Source organism: Macaca mulatta, chromosome 7, assembly GCF_049350105.2.
Source record: "Macaca mulatta isolate MMU2019108-1 chromosome 7, T2T-MMU8v2.0, whole genome shotgun sequence".
NCBI classification, from domain to species: domain Eukaryota; kingdom Metazoa; phylum Chordata; class Mammalia; order Primates; family Cercopithecidae; genus Macaca; species Macaca mulatta.
The window spans coordinates 77,949,237-77,964,278 of NC_133412.1; the positions used below are offsets into that span (position 1 = coordinate 77,949,237).

General features: G+C 46.7%; 1 protein-coding gene across 20 annotated transcripts in view; it reads right to left on the reverse strand.

Moving 5' to 3' along the window:
- The window catches only part of NTRK3 (neurotrophic receptor tyrosine kinase 3), a 386,973-nt gene that overhangs the window by 260,297 nt on the left and 111,634 nt on the right, over nucleotides 1-15,042 (reverse strand). For 15 of the 20 annotated variants that reach the window (XM_077937781.1, XM_077937778.1, XM_028850223.2 and 12 more), the window contains 4 exon segments: nucleotides 5,367-5,524; nucleotides 4,430-4,572; nucleotides 3,862-4,003; nucleotides 3,064-3,360 (listed from right to left, as the gene is read on the reverse strand). In XM_077937781.1, coding sequence (XP_077793907.1) covers nucleotides 3,064-3,360; nucleotides 3,862-4,003; nucleotides 4,430-4,572; nucleotides 5,367-5,524 — 740 coding nt within the window. 20 annotated transcript variants of the gene reach the window in all.

A 15,042-nucleotide genomic window follows, 5' to 3' on the forward strand; every position in this document is an offset into this window, starting at 1 on the left:
AGGTAAAAGCAGGAAGGTGAAGCAATTTGCCTGACATCACGGAGCTGACAAGTGATTGAGTGAGAATTAGAGCCCTGGCAATGTGGTTCCATCACCACTAGCCTAGACTACCTTAAGATTATCTGTTAGAACTTACTAGTTTGACCAGAGAATGACTACTGGTTCTAGAACTCTTGAATTCATCTCAGTTCTACACCCTAAGAATCTTAACAATGGCCCACAGCTAGTAAGCCTTTTCTCTGTCCAGATGCACTGCTAAGCACTTGGCAGGCATGACTTCCTTTAAGCCTCATGGTAACTTAGACAGGAGATATTATCATTCCCATTTCACAGATACAGAAATAGAGGCACAGAGAAGTGATTGTCCTTCATCTAGTACTGACCTTGCACTAAGCCCCATGCTAGGAGCCCAGGCCACCAGATGGGAGGGATATTTGGGAGAGGCAGCAGATGGGATCTGCACCTAAGTCTGTCTGATTTCAGAGTGCCTGCTCTTAGCCTCCATGCTTAGCTGCCTGGAAGCAAAAGAGAAACACACATGATAATCATGATGTTTCCACGCTCTCACATCAAAAGAGAAGAGCAAGAATCACAGACCAGCTTTGCATCTAGGCTTAGCTGGGGTGAATTCGTTTAGAGGGTTATCAGCATCTCTGCTTGCACCCCCAGATAATTGACTCTCCTGAACGTTTAAGCATCTTGTCACTTGGCATGACTGGCCCATCTTTTCCCTGTCACTGCCTTTTCATCACCCATTGATTCCTCTGACCTAGACTCATAAAACAAACAAACCTTCCCACAGGGTGGCCCTAGCAGGTTGGAGATGGGTCTGAGGAAATGACCTCAGGTGAGATGCTTTCTCTTTGAGTTTCTCTTTGAGTTTCTCTGTGACTCTATCCTCCCTCCATCGTCCTGGGGCCAGATTCCCACCCAATTCCATGGTAGTAGATTGCAAAGGAGGGAGTACTGGAGTCACCTGGGGGCTTGTTAAAACATAGCTGCTAGACCCCACCCTGGAATCTCTGATTCAGTAGATGTGAGTGGCGCTTGAGAACTTAAGTTTTAACACATTCTCAGGTGATGTGGATGGGGCTGGTCCAGGACCAAAGGTCACTTTTGAGAACCACTGGCCTGAGGCGCACTGATAACTTACTATGGTGACAAGGGTATCCAGAGACTAACAGAAGGGGCTGCTGCATCTCATGGGGGCAGAGGAGGTATTTCTGAGATACCTCTGAGGGCTGAGAGGATGCAAAGAATTGCTTCCTCTTGAGATAAAGGAGAGAACAGAGAAGCTGTGTCCACCACATAATCCAACAGCTGCTGTTACCTCACAACTCTCAGGACACCCCTGGTAGAAGGAGCCCAGAAGTGGCTTCTCCTCCCTCCTGAGCATTCTAGGGTTCCCCCCTCTCTGGGCCCCAGAAGCTTCTCTTTGGAAACAGAAGCATTGCTTCAGTGTGCTTCATTTCCTCACCAATCGAGACTTTCCCTCACCAATGTATAGCCTTTCCTCTTTAAAAACAGATTTTATTCTTTCATCAGGCCATAGGCAGGGCAAAAAAAAGGCATAAAAATCAGTCTTTTATGTCAGGAAGACCTAGCCTGCCCTTGTAGACCATAAGGGCAAAGTATCTCCACTTTAAAAGCCTCTGCTTCCACAGTGCAGGCCAGGACTCATCTACCTGCTGAAAGAGAGCCCAGTGTGACCCAGGAAGGGAAGTGTCATGGGGGCTTTCACTAAGCATACTGGGGATGATGGAAGTTTCAGACCACGTGGGATTTCCAGGGCCTCAAATATCTGCACATTCTCAACCGCCTCTGAAAAGACGGCTCCATCATCCCTGGGACCTCAAAGGCAAGAATTTAGCTTCACATGCAGCCACATTTCTCCGACTTCACTCTTGGGGCCTCTAGTATGAGTTCCCTTGCACTGAAATAAATAAGGCCTCCTGGAGCTGCCACACCCTGGTAATTTGTAGACTGTGAAGCTGACTTCAGAAAAACAGATGCTGCCTACTGCTAGCTCTTGCTGCCTCTTCCCTTTGTGCACATGTGTGAGCATGCATGTGCATGTGTGTATGTGTCATATCAGTTTTTACACTGTATCCCATTGGAACTCCTGATTCCTAGGTCTCCTAGTCACTTCCCAAAACAAAGCACCAAGCTCAGCAAAGACCCATGGCTTCATGGACAAAACTTATCAATTGCGGAACCCACAAAAAGATGCTACAATCACTTTCACTAAACTCTTTTGATGTTTTTATCTCCTCCAACTTCAGGAAGATAGTTAAAGCATCTTACCCCAGACAGAAAAAGACAGAATCAACTCCCAAAATCAAATCAAGCAAAGTTCTTCAGTAATTTCAATAATTTTTCCTGGTCCACTTGACATTAGCACTATTATACGCTAAGGGTATCAGGTATGACCCACAGTAGCTCACCATGGAACAAGAGAGGAATGAAGCCACAGACCTCGGGGCCTAGATCCAAGTCAAACCTTGCCACAGATCAGCAAGTAGAATGAGGCTCAGTTCATTCATCTGTTAAATGGAGGGTTAAACTGGACACACTCTCAAGTCCTTTTCAATGGAAAGTCACGGAACCATCATCAGGTGTCAAACCCTGTGACGTGCTTTATATACCTTGACTCATTTAAAAGTCACAGGAGCAGTGTAATCATGACTATTTCATAGAAGAGGAAATTGAAGCTTAGAAAAGCAAACTATCAGGCCCAGAGTCTCCCCACAAGTAAAGGGCTGGGTCAGAATTCTCTACCATTACTGTCTCTGCTTTCTCTACTATCATACAGTATGCTCTAACATGCACAACTGTTATTTCTAAGGAGTCTTGGTTTTTACCATGACAGCTATTGGAAAATTGAGACTCTATCCTTGTTTACACCAGATGCAGCTGGTGGTTGCACATGTTCCAGTGTGTGTTTTTTTGCCGATGATAGCAGTAGGAGTACTGATGTTGCTTCTCCTCTCAAGCTACCATGCCCCACCTCCTAAGCTTGTAGAAAGAATCCATACACCTCTGAGCCAGCTACACTGCCCTCACCTGGAAAGGGCTCCTTGAGGAAGTGGCCATTGATGGTCTGGTTGGCTGTACCCAGTGGGTTTTTGGCAATGAGGGTATAGTTGCCATTGTTGTAGTGGGTGGGCTTGTTGAAGAGCAGGCAGCCCTCAGAAATCTCTCCCTCCTGGTAGTATTCCACATGGATGATCTTGGACTCCCGCAGAGGTTGCCCATTGTGCAGCCAGTGCAGTGTTGGTGGTGGGTTGCCACGCACCACAAACTCAATGCAGTGCTCCAGGCGCAGCTCAGGCTCCTCCAGGCTCACCACGCGCGGGGGATCTGTCAAGGGAGAAGCCAGCTGAAATCCAGGACACAGAGTCTACCACCACCCGCAGTAGCCTTCCAGCAACTAAAATGGGAATCCCAGTTCTTCCCCACCCACTCTGAAAAGGCTGAGGGAAGCAGAAGTCCCACCACAATCCCAGCAGAGGGGAAGAAATGTCTGTCTTCATCCAAGCTTCCTAGATCCACCTTAGCTGGAGGGCTCCCTCTTGGGACCTCTTAGGGGTTTAATAAAAGGCAGAATAGGCCAACTTAGAAGTGTCCTGAAGATGTAGTTGAGTTGGAGCCACACCATTGTCTGAGGGACAAGGGTGCTCCTTCTGGAGTTTTTAATCCAAGGACTTACTTCTCAGTCCTGTGCTACAAGAGTCCTTCTGTCCCCACTGGTAGACCAGCTCACTGCTCTAGCTCAGCACTGGCAACACCTTGGCCCCTCTCCAGCCTCCTATGCCAGTTCTTCCTCACACACAGCCATCCCCCACAATAATATGCACTTACAGTAGACAGTGAGGGCAACACTGGCATTGCTCATGCCCACCACATTCTCTGCAATGCATGTCAGGGTGAAGCCATTGTCCTCACTCGTCACATTCACCAGCGTCAGGTTGATGGCATGAACATTGGTCCAGTTCAGATTGGTCTGAAAACCCCAATAAAAAGGTAACAATCAAACAGCCTCTACAAAGATGGCTCTGCTACCTAATCCCCAAATACCTTTAGGAATCAAAAGGAAAGCTGAGCAGAAGGTGAAGGAGATCTTTGTGTGAAAGCACACCTACCAAATGCCAGGCTTCTCATAGGCAATGGTTCAGGCCATCCTCCTATTAACCCTATGAGGTGAATGGTACTTCAATACTATGCCCATTTTACAGAAGCAAAAACTAAGTTACAGAGAAGTTGAGTAGCATGTGTAGAGCAGAATGGCTAGAAAATATTGCAGCTGCATGTAACTCAAGTCTATGTGTTTTCTCCTATAGTAACAAGACCACAAATTTTCCCTCTTCTTCAAGACTACAATGTGATCACTCCCTAACCTCCTGATGGGGCTCAAGCCCAGGATGCCTACCTGGTGAGTGTTGATGGACTGCAGCCCAGTGACTATCCAGTCCACATCAGGAAGGGGTGATCCAGAGCCATTGCAAGTGATGACAGCATTGTCACCCTCTCGTACGGTCAGGTTGACGTGGCTCACGCTGATCTCAGGAAGGTCTGGGAGCCAGACAAAGTGGGTGAAAAGACAGGCAAACACTTACTACCCAAAGGAAGCTCTGTCCATAGGCCTGATGGTGGCACTTCTTGCCTTGTTCAATAATGACTCTAACACCACCTGCTTGGGTTCTTGGAAGACCCACAAATCCAAGACGCTTTCCATCACCTCCCCAGTAGACATCAGAACTCAGAATTGAAGCCCGTGCAGCTGTAGTCTCCCACATTGCAGCGGGAGGTGGAGGGGTGGGGGCAGTGCTCAAGGAATGCATTTCTGGCAATTAAGCTCAATGGCATCATTACACTTTGGGTTCTGGTTATCTAAATAATAGTGTTTCAATCTCCCATTGGGGAACTTGCTTAAAATTCAGATTTCTGGGACCCATCCCCAGACATTCTCAAAGTCTGTGGCTGGGCCCAGAAATCTGCTTTTCTGGAAACTCCTTAGAAGGTGCTGCCACAGGGAGTCCAGAGACCACATTTTGAGATACACTCCTTCAGGTTTGGTTGACAGGTAACTCACAGAGAGAAAGGAAATCTGGTATGATGAGAAGGAGCACATTTAACTCCTGTCTGCATTCCTGAAACCAGTCTTCCTATGGCTCGTGCACAAAGGGACAGGAATGACCAAGAAGGGGAATGGTTAGTCAGGAGATCTGCACACAACTGCAGAGTTCAAGGCTGGAAGGGCATTTCGAAAGGAAGGCTCTGGCATCCCAAGGTAACATCCACCACCATCTCTGGTGTCTGAGGGATGCCTCCCTGGAGCCAGCTGGGCCAGGCGGCCACTCACTCACCACACTGACTGATGTTCATGCGGAAGAGAGGAAGCTGGGAGCCATCAGCGTTGATGCAGTAGAGGTTCTGGTTATTGAGCTTGGCCTCCCCCTGCTCCTGCCACAGCTGCATCCAGCGGATGTCACAGCTGCAGTTGAAAAAGTTCTGCTCCAACCTCCTGTGGGCAAAGAGAGAGGGGAAGGGAACCTCTGAACCGAAGATGGCTCAGGACCTTCCCAGGGCTATGAGGACAAGAGGGACACTACCTGTTCAAGAATTAAGGGGAGGCGGGATTTAACAAGGTTAAAAGAAGTGGAAAAATCCTTGTAAGTCCATAAATTATAGTTTTAAAACAATAAACTCAATTTGTTAAGAAAAGAAATCCAGCCAAGCGCGGTGGCTCATGCCTGGAATCCCAGCACTTTGGGAGGCCAAGATGGGCAGATCACAAGGTCAAGAGATTGAAACCATCCTGGCCAACATGGTGAAACCCCGTCTCTACTAAAAACGCAAAAATTAGCTAGGCATGATGGTGCACACCTGTAGTCCCAGCTGCTCGGGAGGCTGAGGCAGCAGAATCGCTTGAACCCAGGAGATGGAGGTTGTGGTGAACCGAGATCACACCACTGCACTCCGGCCTGGCAACAGAGCGAGATTCCATCTCAAAATAAAAATAAAAAAAAAGAAAGAAAGAAATCCACCCCACTCAATGCAACTGTCTAAGAGATCCTTTTAAGGAGACACCAGTGGCTCACACCTGTAATCCCAGCACTTTGGGAGGCTGAGGCGGGCAGATCACAAGGTCAGGAGATTGAGACCATCCTGACTAACACTGTGAAACCCTGTCTCTACTAAAAATACAAAAACAAAAAATTAGCCGGGCATGATGGTGTGCACCTGTAGTCCCAGCTACTGAGGAGGCTGAGGAGGGAGAATGGCATGAACCCAGGAGGTGGAGCTTGCAATGAGCCGAGATGGCACCACTGCACTCCAGCCTGGGAGACAGAGCGAGATTCTGTCTCAAGAAAAACAAACAAACAAACAGACATCAGCTCGAGATGCTCCTCTTCTCAAAACCCTCCAATGGCCTTCCATCTCACTGAAAATCAAAGTTAAAGTCCTAAATAATCTGCACCATTCTCCATCATCTCCCTGACCTCATCTTCCCTCACTCCCTCCTCCTCTTCAGCCACACTGACCTTGGTGTCTGAAAGGTCACCTGCTTGACTGGTTTGTTCCTACCCCAGGACCTTTGCACTTGCTGTTTCCACTGCCTGCCAAGCTCTTTCCCAACATCTCTACAAGGCTGGCTCTCTCAGTCTAATACTGCCCAGTCCCTTGCCATGCTATATTTGTTTTTCTAGAATTTATCACTACTGGCATCACTTCAAATATTTATTTTTAATTAGTTTGTTTATCTGTCTCCCTGAATAAAAATTAAGCTCCATTGAGGTCAGCAACATTGCCTGTTTTGTCCATTCCCTAACCTAGAACTGAGCCTGGCATATAAATTCTTGTTAAAGGACAGAGAAAAAGAGAGAGAATGAGACTGGCTGACTCTCCCTGGCGGAGTAGGTGGTTATCTATTTCCAAGATATGCTCAAAGCCCTTCCTGAGACCAGCTTTATTCTTCCATAAATCCAATAAATTCTTAATAAGCACCTGCTCCATAATTGGCCATGGGCTGAGTGCTGCTGACACAGAGATGAAGAAGACAGTCGCTGTCCTTCAGGAGCACTCAGCCTGGTGAAGAAGAATGTTTGATAGGGGAAGAGTCACCTTCAAGGACCTCCTTCTCCACTGATTTTCCTTGTGACTTGAAGCAAGTCACCTCCCCTCTCAATGGGATTATTAAGGAGAGGATGAACAGCATTAATCAATCCAAAACTCAGAGTAAAGAGCACCGGATAAATTTGAATGTTTGGATCATTAGAGGAAACATGATTCTCTTTCTGGACCATCAAGGAGATGAATCTGTTGGAACGCAGAGGGAGGGGCACTTGGGCACACCACACTAAGACCTAGGATATTTTTGACAACTGGCAAACTCCAAAATAGTTAAGCATGCATCAAAATTAATCAGCTTTCGGGAAAATGTGAGGCCCCTGGGAAAAGGAATCAGTGCTTTCTAGTTACTAAGACACCAGAGGCAGAATGTGTAAATACCCCTACATGGTATCATCCTCTTAGCCTAAAAGTACTCTCTGCACATGGTACTCTGTCAGAAAGGTGAAGGAAACGGAAAGAACTCTTACTGAGCCATTTGCTTCTTACAACAACCCTGGGAGATGGCCAAAATTGCAAGGAGGGAGGGGCCCTCTCTGATGTTTGGAGGGGTTAAGTCACATGTGCAAGGTCCTTTGGCTGGTGTGCAACACAGCACAGTTTCAAACCTCAGTGTGCTGGACTTCAAAACTCATGTACTCTCCACCCCATCTGTCATGTGCAAGGCATTGCTGGGTGCATGGGAGAAGCAGAGCGGAGCAAGCTAGGAGCCCTGACTTCAGGAGCTCATGTAGGCAAAGACCAGGTTGGCAGGAGGAGGTGGCACGGGGGCTGGGGGTAAGTAGAAGGAAGTAACAAAGGCAAAGGGAAGTTGAAAGTAAGGTGTGAAAACAGAAAAGAAAGGCTTAGCAAGACAGAGAATGTGTTGAGGAGTGCTGGGAAATAAAGCTGGAAGGGCGAGTGGAAGCCAGATAGTAGAGGACTTTTACTGCCACATCAGGAAATTTGGAATTTATCCAGGAGGCAGGGGAAAACCATTGAGGCCTCTAGAACTGGAGAACAATATGAACAAAGAAATCTGTAAAAAGAGAAATCCAACAATAAAGTACAGGATAAGCTGGAGAAGAGGAAAACTAGAGACTGAGAAGCCAGTTAGGATTACTTATAAACAAAGGGTCAACATGTACAGTTGTGTAGTTTGAGCATTTCTCAAAGTACTCAACCAAAGGGATAAACAGAGGATAAAATCCACTCTGCACACTCTCGGCCGGACCCAGCTGTAACCCTGACCCACAGCTACATGCATCCAGATGGGGCATCTTTTGTAACTCACACATAGGCACCATATAGACTGGCAGGGTCCAGGTCAATTCTCAAACTTTTAGTTTCAGAACTCCTTTCACTCTCCCAAAAAAATTACTGAGGGTCTCAAAGAACTGTTGTTTATGTGAGTCATGTCTATCACTATTTACCCATTAGAAATTAACCCTGAGAAAGATGTAACACTCCAGAATACATTAGCACAAACTCCAGGCCTCATCAGAGCCATGATGTTATCACGTCCTGTGGCCTCTGGAAAACTCCACGGTACGCTCATAAGAGGGTGAGAGTGAAAAAGGCAAATAATGGCTCAATGTTACTATGAAAATAGATTCTACTTCACGGTCTCCTGAAAAGGTCTTAAGGCCCCCAGGACACCCTGGATCACCACTTGAGAAATGCTGCCTAGTTAATACAGGCCTAGAGTGGAGTGAGAAAAACTGGAGAGAGGGAAGAGAAGATCCAGTAAACATCACAAGGAAGGCAAAATGGTATGTGGTGCTTTGTAGGGGATAAAAGAAGAGGCAAAAGCGAAAGATGACCCCAAGATATTAAGCTCCAAGAGACAGGAAATCAATGGCAGGGAGAACTGTCTTTGGTTCAAAACAGAAGAGAAAGAACCAGCGAAAAGGAAGAGAGGACACATTAGAAATGAGGTTGGGATGGGGGTGAGGCTGGGGAGGGAGAGATCAAGGTCTTAGAAGGAGAAAGGGAAGGGTGAGGTCAAGAAGCCTTGGAGGTGTTGCCTTGGGGTTATGTCAAGATGCCTGTGTGACTGGACATGAGACACAAAAACAGAAAAGGTAGGCAGGAAAAAATGAGAGGGAAGTAATAGACATTATAGGATCATAATATTAGCGTCGCACTCGCCATAGTGCCAACACTAGACTAAATGCCTTCCACGCACTATTTCACTTAACCCTCACAAAAAGGAGAGCAGAAGGTCAGATGAGCTGCCCAGTGTGTGCAGGAAAGAGAGGCTGGAGGAGGTGGTGCGGTGTGGGCTCACACTGTGGGGGCTGCAAGGAGAGGCCTGGCCACCCTGCTGGAATGACAAGGAGGGTCCAGATGCTTGAATATATGCGAACTGAACCAGGTCAGCCTGGATTTTCCCAGCTGCTCACTTGACAAGATGCAGTCATTCATTATTAAGTAGGTGTAAAAATACAAATCATCCACCTGGGTGGAAAAGACTAGACAGGCGAGGGGCTTGGCTGCATTGCCGCAAGTCACACAGCACTTGATGTGGTGCTGCCTCCTGTCTGGTCCCTGCACTGCTGCACATCCCAGCATCTCATGGCCCCCCAAAGGCAGACAGCATCAGAATGTCCTGAGGCTGGCCGGAGAATTAGGTGAGATGTTTGGAATGTGCCAAGGATGCTGCCAGGCAAAGGCTTTGTACAAATTTTCTGCTTCCTTCCATCCTTTCCCCCCAGGGTCCTGCTTACAGGACCTGATCCAGCAGCTGGGATGCACCCTGAAACCTGGTCCTTTGTTCCAACTGAGTTTACGGGAAACTGCAAAAGACCTGTGGGGCTTTTCCCCCATCCCTCTGGACTGTCCTCCAAGAGAACAAGACACACACACAGCAGAAAGCATTTTGAGTTTTAAAACAATGACACCCTAGACAGCCCACTGAGCAAATCCACAATCGTCTGTATCTGGACAAGAGAGGATTCAAATGGTGAGGTGGGCAAGAAGCAAAGACCGGCACATCCTAAGTCTAAATGATGCTGTCCATCTTGTGTCCCTCCTCCCATTGAACCAGGTCTCAAGCAGGGGAGCCTTTAGCCAGGGCTTTGGGGGCAGTCCTGTGGAACCTAAAGCATGGCTTTCCAAGCTTCATGAATAATGCAGGTGGTTCCATGAATAATACAGCAGCAGCTGCTGCAAGGCAAAGCTTACCAACATCCAGCCCTTGCCCCAAGATGGCCTGGGGTGTAATCGCAGGGCCCTGAGGGCTCCCCACAGATTAACTCAGCCACATCTGAGCTTGTAAGGATAGGCACTTTGCAGCACAGCCAAGGCCACCACTGGGTATTTAGAAAACACTGATTCCCTCCGGTCATCACTCTAGTGGTTTTCTTCTTCCCTGCACAGTATCAACAATGCCAGTGGCAGTCCTGGGGCCGGGCAGTGGAAAATGAGGAGGGGACCCAGATCAGCCAGGACAGCCCTGCTGTCACCCAGTACAGGATTCCCAAAAGATGAAGACATCAGCACAGGCCTCCTTGAGATAACAACAGTCAGATGGTAGGAAAAGCACACAAACCAAACATCTGAGTTGGGCCAGCTGTGTCATTTCGAGTGAATATACTGGGTTTAGTTGTGTCCTCCAAAAAGATATATCCAAGTCCAACCCCTAGTACCTGTGAATGTGACCTAATTTGGAAATAAAGTCTTGGCAGATGTAATCAAGTTAAGGATCAAGGGATAAGATCACTCTCGATTTCAAGTGGGCCTTAAATCCAATGACTGGTACCCTTAAAAAAGAAAGACATGCTGGGCACAGTGACTCACATCTGTAATCCCAACATTTTGGGGGACAAAGGCGGGCAGATCACTTGAGGCCAGGAGTTCGAGACCAGCTTAGCTAGCATGGTGAAACCCCATCTCTACTAAAAATACAAAAAAAATAAATAAATAACTGGGCGTGGTTGTGCATGCCTGTAATCCCAGCTACTTGGGAGGCTGAGGCAGGAGAATCACTTGGACCTGGGAGGTAGAGGTTACAGTGAGCCAAGATCACACCTCTGCACTCCAGCCTGGGCTACAGAACAAGACTATCTCAAAAATATAAAATGAAATAGAAAAAGAAAGAAGATGGAGATTAAAGACAAAAAGACAGGGATGGCAGGCATATGAGATGGAGTCAGAGGTTGAAGTGATGCTGCCACAAGCCAAGAAACACCAGGAGCCATCAGACACTGGAAGAGGCAAGGACGGGTTCTCCCACAAAGGCTTTGAAGGGAGTATGGCCCTGCCAACTCCCTTATTTCAAACTTCTGGCCTCCAGAATGGTGAAACAATAATGTTCTATTGTTTTGTTTGTTTGTTTGTTTCTTTTGTTTGTTTTTTTGAGACAGAGTTTGGCTCTGTCGCCCAGGCCAGAGTGCAGTGGCGCGATCTCGGCTCACTGCAAGCTCCGCCTCCCAGGTTCACACCATTCTCCTGCCTCAGCCTCCTGAGTAGCTGGGACTACAAGTGCCCACCACCATGCCCGGCTAACTTTTTGTATTTTCAGTAGAGACGGGGTTTCACTGTGTTAGCCAGGATGGTCTCGATCTCCTGACCTCGTGATCCGCCCGCCTCGGCCTCCTGAAGTGCTGAGATTACAGGCGTGAGCCACCGTGCCCAGCCTGTTCTATTGTTTTAAACCAGCAAGTGTGTGGTAATTTGTTAAAGCAGCCTAGGAAACTAATACAGCAAATAACTTAACTCTCTAAGGTTCTCTTTTAACACCAATAAAATGGGGATCATTGTGCTCGACCTTCCTTCTTCACAAATTTATTAGGAGGATTCACGATAATGTATGTTAGCATGATCTGGGAACAAAAAGAAACTACTAAGAGGCCAGAAATGATCACTATAGTAATACTATCAGTAACATTATTGTTTAGTGACGTCTCCAAGAGCTGTGGAAAGTTTTCACAGCCAAGACTGGGAAGAGAAATGCACCAGGACCAGCCCAAACCCATCCCCGCTACTGAGTTAATATTTTACCAAGTCGATTAAATCTTCAAATGATACCAGAGGTAATTATCACTTTCCTTTAAAAGAAAATGAAATACTCCAATCTATTTTAATCACGTCTGCTCCGTGCATGCAGGGTATTCAGAGAAGCCTGTTCAAGATAAATTAAGGGTCCTTGGGGCACTGCTGGAGTGTTTCTGTGCTGTGGGTCTACATCCTCTGGGACCTCTTGCCATTGCCTAAACTGTATCTTGAGATTCAGAATCTAAGCTTCTTTTCTTCCTAATTCATTCTTTATATCTAAGACAATCTCTCTGATTCTTGCTCTGATTTTTGGACAATCTTCTCCACAAGCAAAAAAAAAAAATCATCTTGCCATAACCAGAAACTTCTGAGAGCACTGCACAATGCCAAGTCAAATTTTTCCAACCTGTGCCACTGAAACCATGCTGGCTACTCTAAGGCAGATCATGGAAGATGCTTCCAATTCACTCAATAAGAGGCACGCCCCCGCTGGACAGAGGGGAAGTCATGAGCCAGGGGCTTGGTCAAGACCATCCCCCTCATCCCACAAAAGTAAATGAGAGAAAGTAGAGGAAGGGTCTTGGTGCACTGCAGGAACTCTGAGATGGTAACCTGTTTGTTTGTTTGGTTGGTTGGTTGTTTCCTTTGATTCCATTCAAGGGACCCGCCATCTTGAGAGGGGCTTCTGGAAGGAGAGGCTGAGCATGCAGGGTGTGTTGCTTGAGTCAGGTGAAAGAAAGAGCATCATCTTTGGAAACAGCAGATCAGATCAGGGTAGTGATAATAATAAAAATCATAACACTCATTCCCAGATGTACCACTTACTAGCCATGTGATCTTGAACTAGCTGTTTAACTTAGCCAAGCCTCAAATCCCTCATTTATAACACTGGTTATATGGCTACCTCCCTGTGGGATTGTTCCAAGGATGAGACAGAACCTTACACACATGAGGTGCTCCAGATGTGCCTCTTCCTTCTCCTTCTGCCCTACTGGAAAAGTCGTGGACACTCAGACCTTCCATTCTTATAGCAAGGATCCTCTACTGGGCAAGGGGCTGGTTGGGGTACAGCAGAGGTCCTTAATGATGGAAAGAAACATGCTAAGGAATTGCTGTGCACCCTCTACCTCTTCTGTCCCTGCAGAGGGTCACTTGAAGTCTCACACTTCTGGTCTGTGGCTTTCCTGGCTCCACAACGCACTGAGCCCTTTCTCCTCCAGGGCCAAAATTCTTTCTTCCTGGAAATACCCAACCCATCCCCACACCCCAGCCCACAGGCTCCATCGAGCAGACCCTGGCAGTCTAGATGGCTCATGACAGATGGCGCCATGTGGACTAATCAGGAAGTCAGACAAGAAAATACTACCCCCTCTTCCATTTGCCAGGAACTGGGATTGTTTGGATTTTAATCATAGCCACAGCTAAGAGCCAACACACGGCCCCTCCAGCCAAAAGATAAATTTTTCTCTCTCAAGATTCAATTCTTCCTCAAAAACTAGACCCCTACCAGGGCGACTGCTCCTTAGAGGGGGGGCTTCTTTATTCTCTAATATAATTTTTTCTTATATATGACAGAAATAAATGTACCATGGACATGGTGGCACTCACACACTGACTCACACTGGAGGGAATGTCTTCATTCCTCCATAAGTCACATCTAGCTCACTGGTGTATTGATCCCAGGCAAAGATGAATGCAGAATCCCATGATCCTCTGGGAGAAATCTGACATTTTCTTTAAATATATATCCACGGAATGACTGTTTCTAAAACTCCAAGAAACAGGTCACCAGGGCAGCAGCACACCATTGATTTCACATCCAATAATTTTTTAGAAAGAGCACTGAACATTTTCTCAATAATTCAGCCAACAGCAGACCCCCTGTGTTCCCTGGAGAGATGCCATCCCTGGTCTCCTGAAGATGAAGGGGCGACGGGTTCCAGAATAATTACATGCAAGACACCCAAGAAAGAGATCCTCCAAGGCCCTCAGTCAGTTCTAGGGTAACTTCAGAAAGACCACAATCATGTCTTTTTTTTTAAATTATCATAGAATAGATCCTTGTGTTGGAAACAGACTGAAAACATTGGGAGATAGTTGAGCACAGTGGTCAAGGCTTTGGGTCCACACCCTGCCACTATTCAGTGAGTGACCTTAAACAGGATACTTAACCTTGCTAAGCATCTTAGTGTCCTCCAAAGTGAAGTGATAGTAATAATTCCTACTTACAGAATTGCCATAAGGATTAAAGTAAATTAAGTATACAACTTAATAGATTGCTTGGCACAATGCCTGGCACAGAGGAAGAACTCAGAAATCAGTGTTAGTAGTAAATTGTAGTAGTCATGTTAATTTATCTTTTCCACCTACAGTATACAAGGTCATCATGGGATAATAGGTTATTGGGATGCTTGATGTAAAGCATCAAGAGCTGGGTCTGAAAAGGTAAGGTTTTGACACATCCATGAAGTCAGGTCTTGCTAGGTGAAGGGAGAACAAGTTGAAACGCCAACGGCATAGGCAGAGGTCCAAGGTCATTGCCTCTTGGTAGAGTAAAGCAATCTGCATTCAGTGAATTTGGATCTGCGTCACCAAATAAGAGGGAACACATGAGTGGTGTCTCTGGAACCCTGACTCCCTAACTTGATCCATGCCTCAATTCCTTTTCAATTTATTGCTTGATTTATACCCTCAACATAATATGATGTCCTTCATGCACAGAGATGACCCCGATGACTCACTCATCAACATGAGTTATTTTTTCCAGCAGTGGTCACGAATGTTCACTCATCCAGCTTACATCTGTTTGTGCAGAATGGCTGGCTGGGATAGGGGTGCCCTGATCAGCCTTGGACCACAGCAAGGCTAAGCAGTCCACACGCAGATAGAAAAAATATATGGCCTCCTCAAACCCCTTGCATGTCAATACTCAAG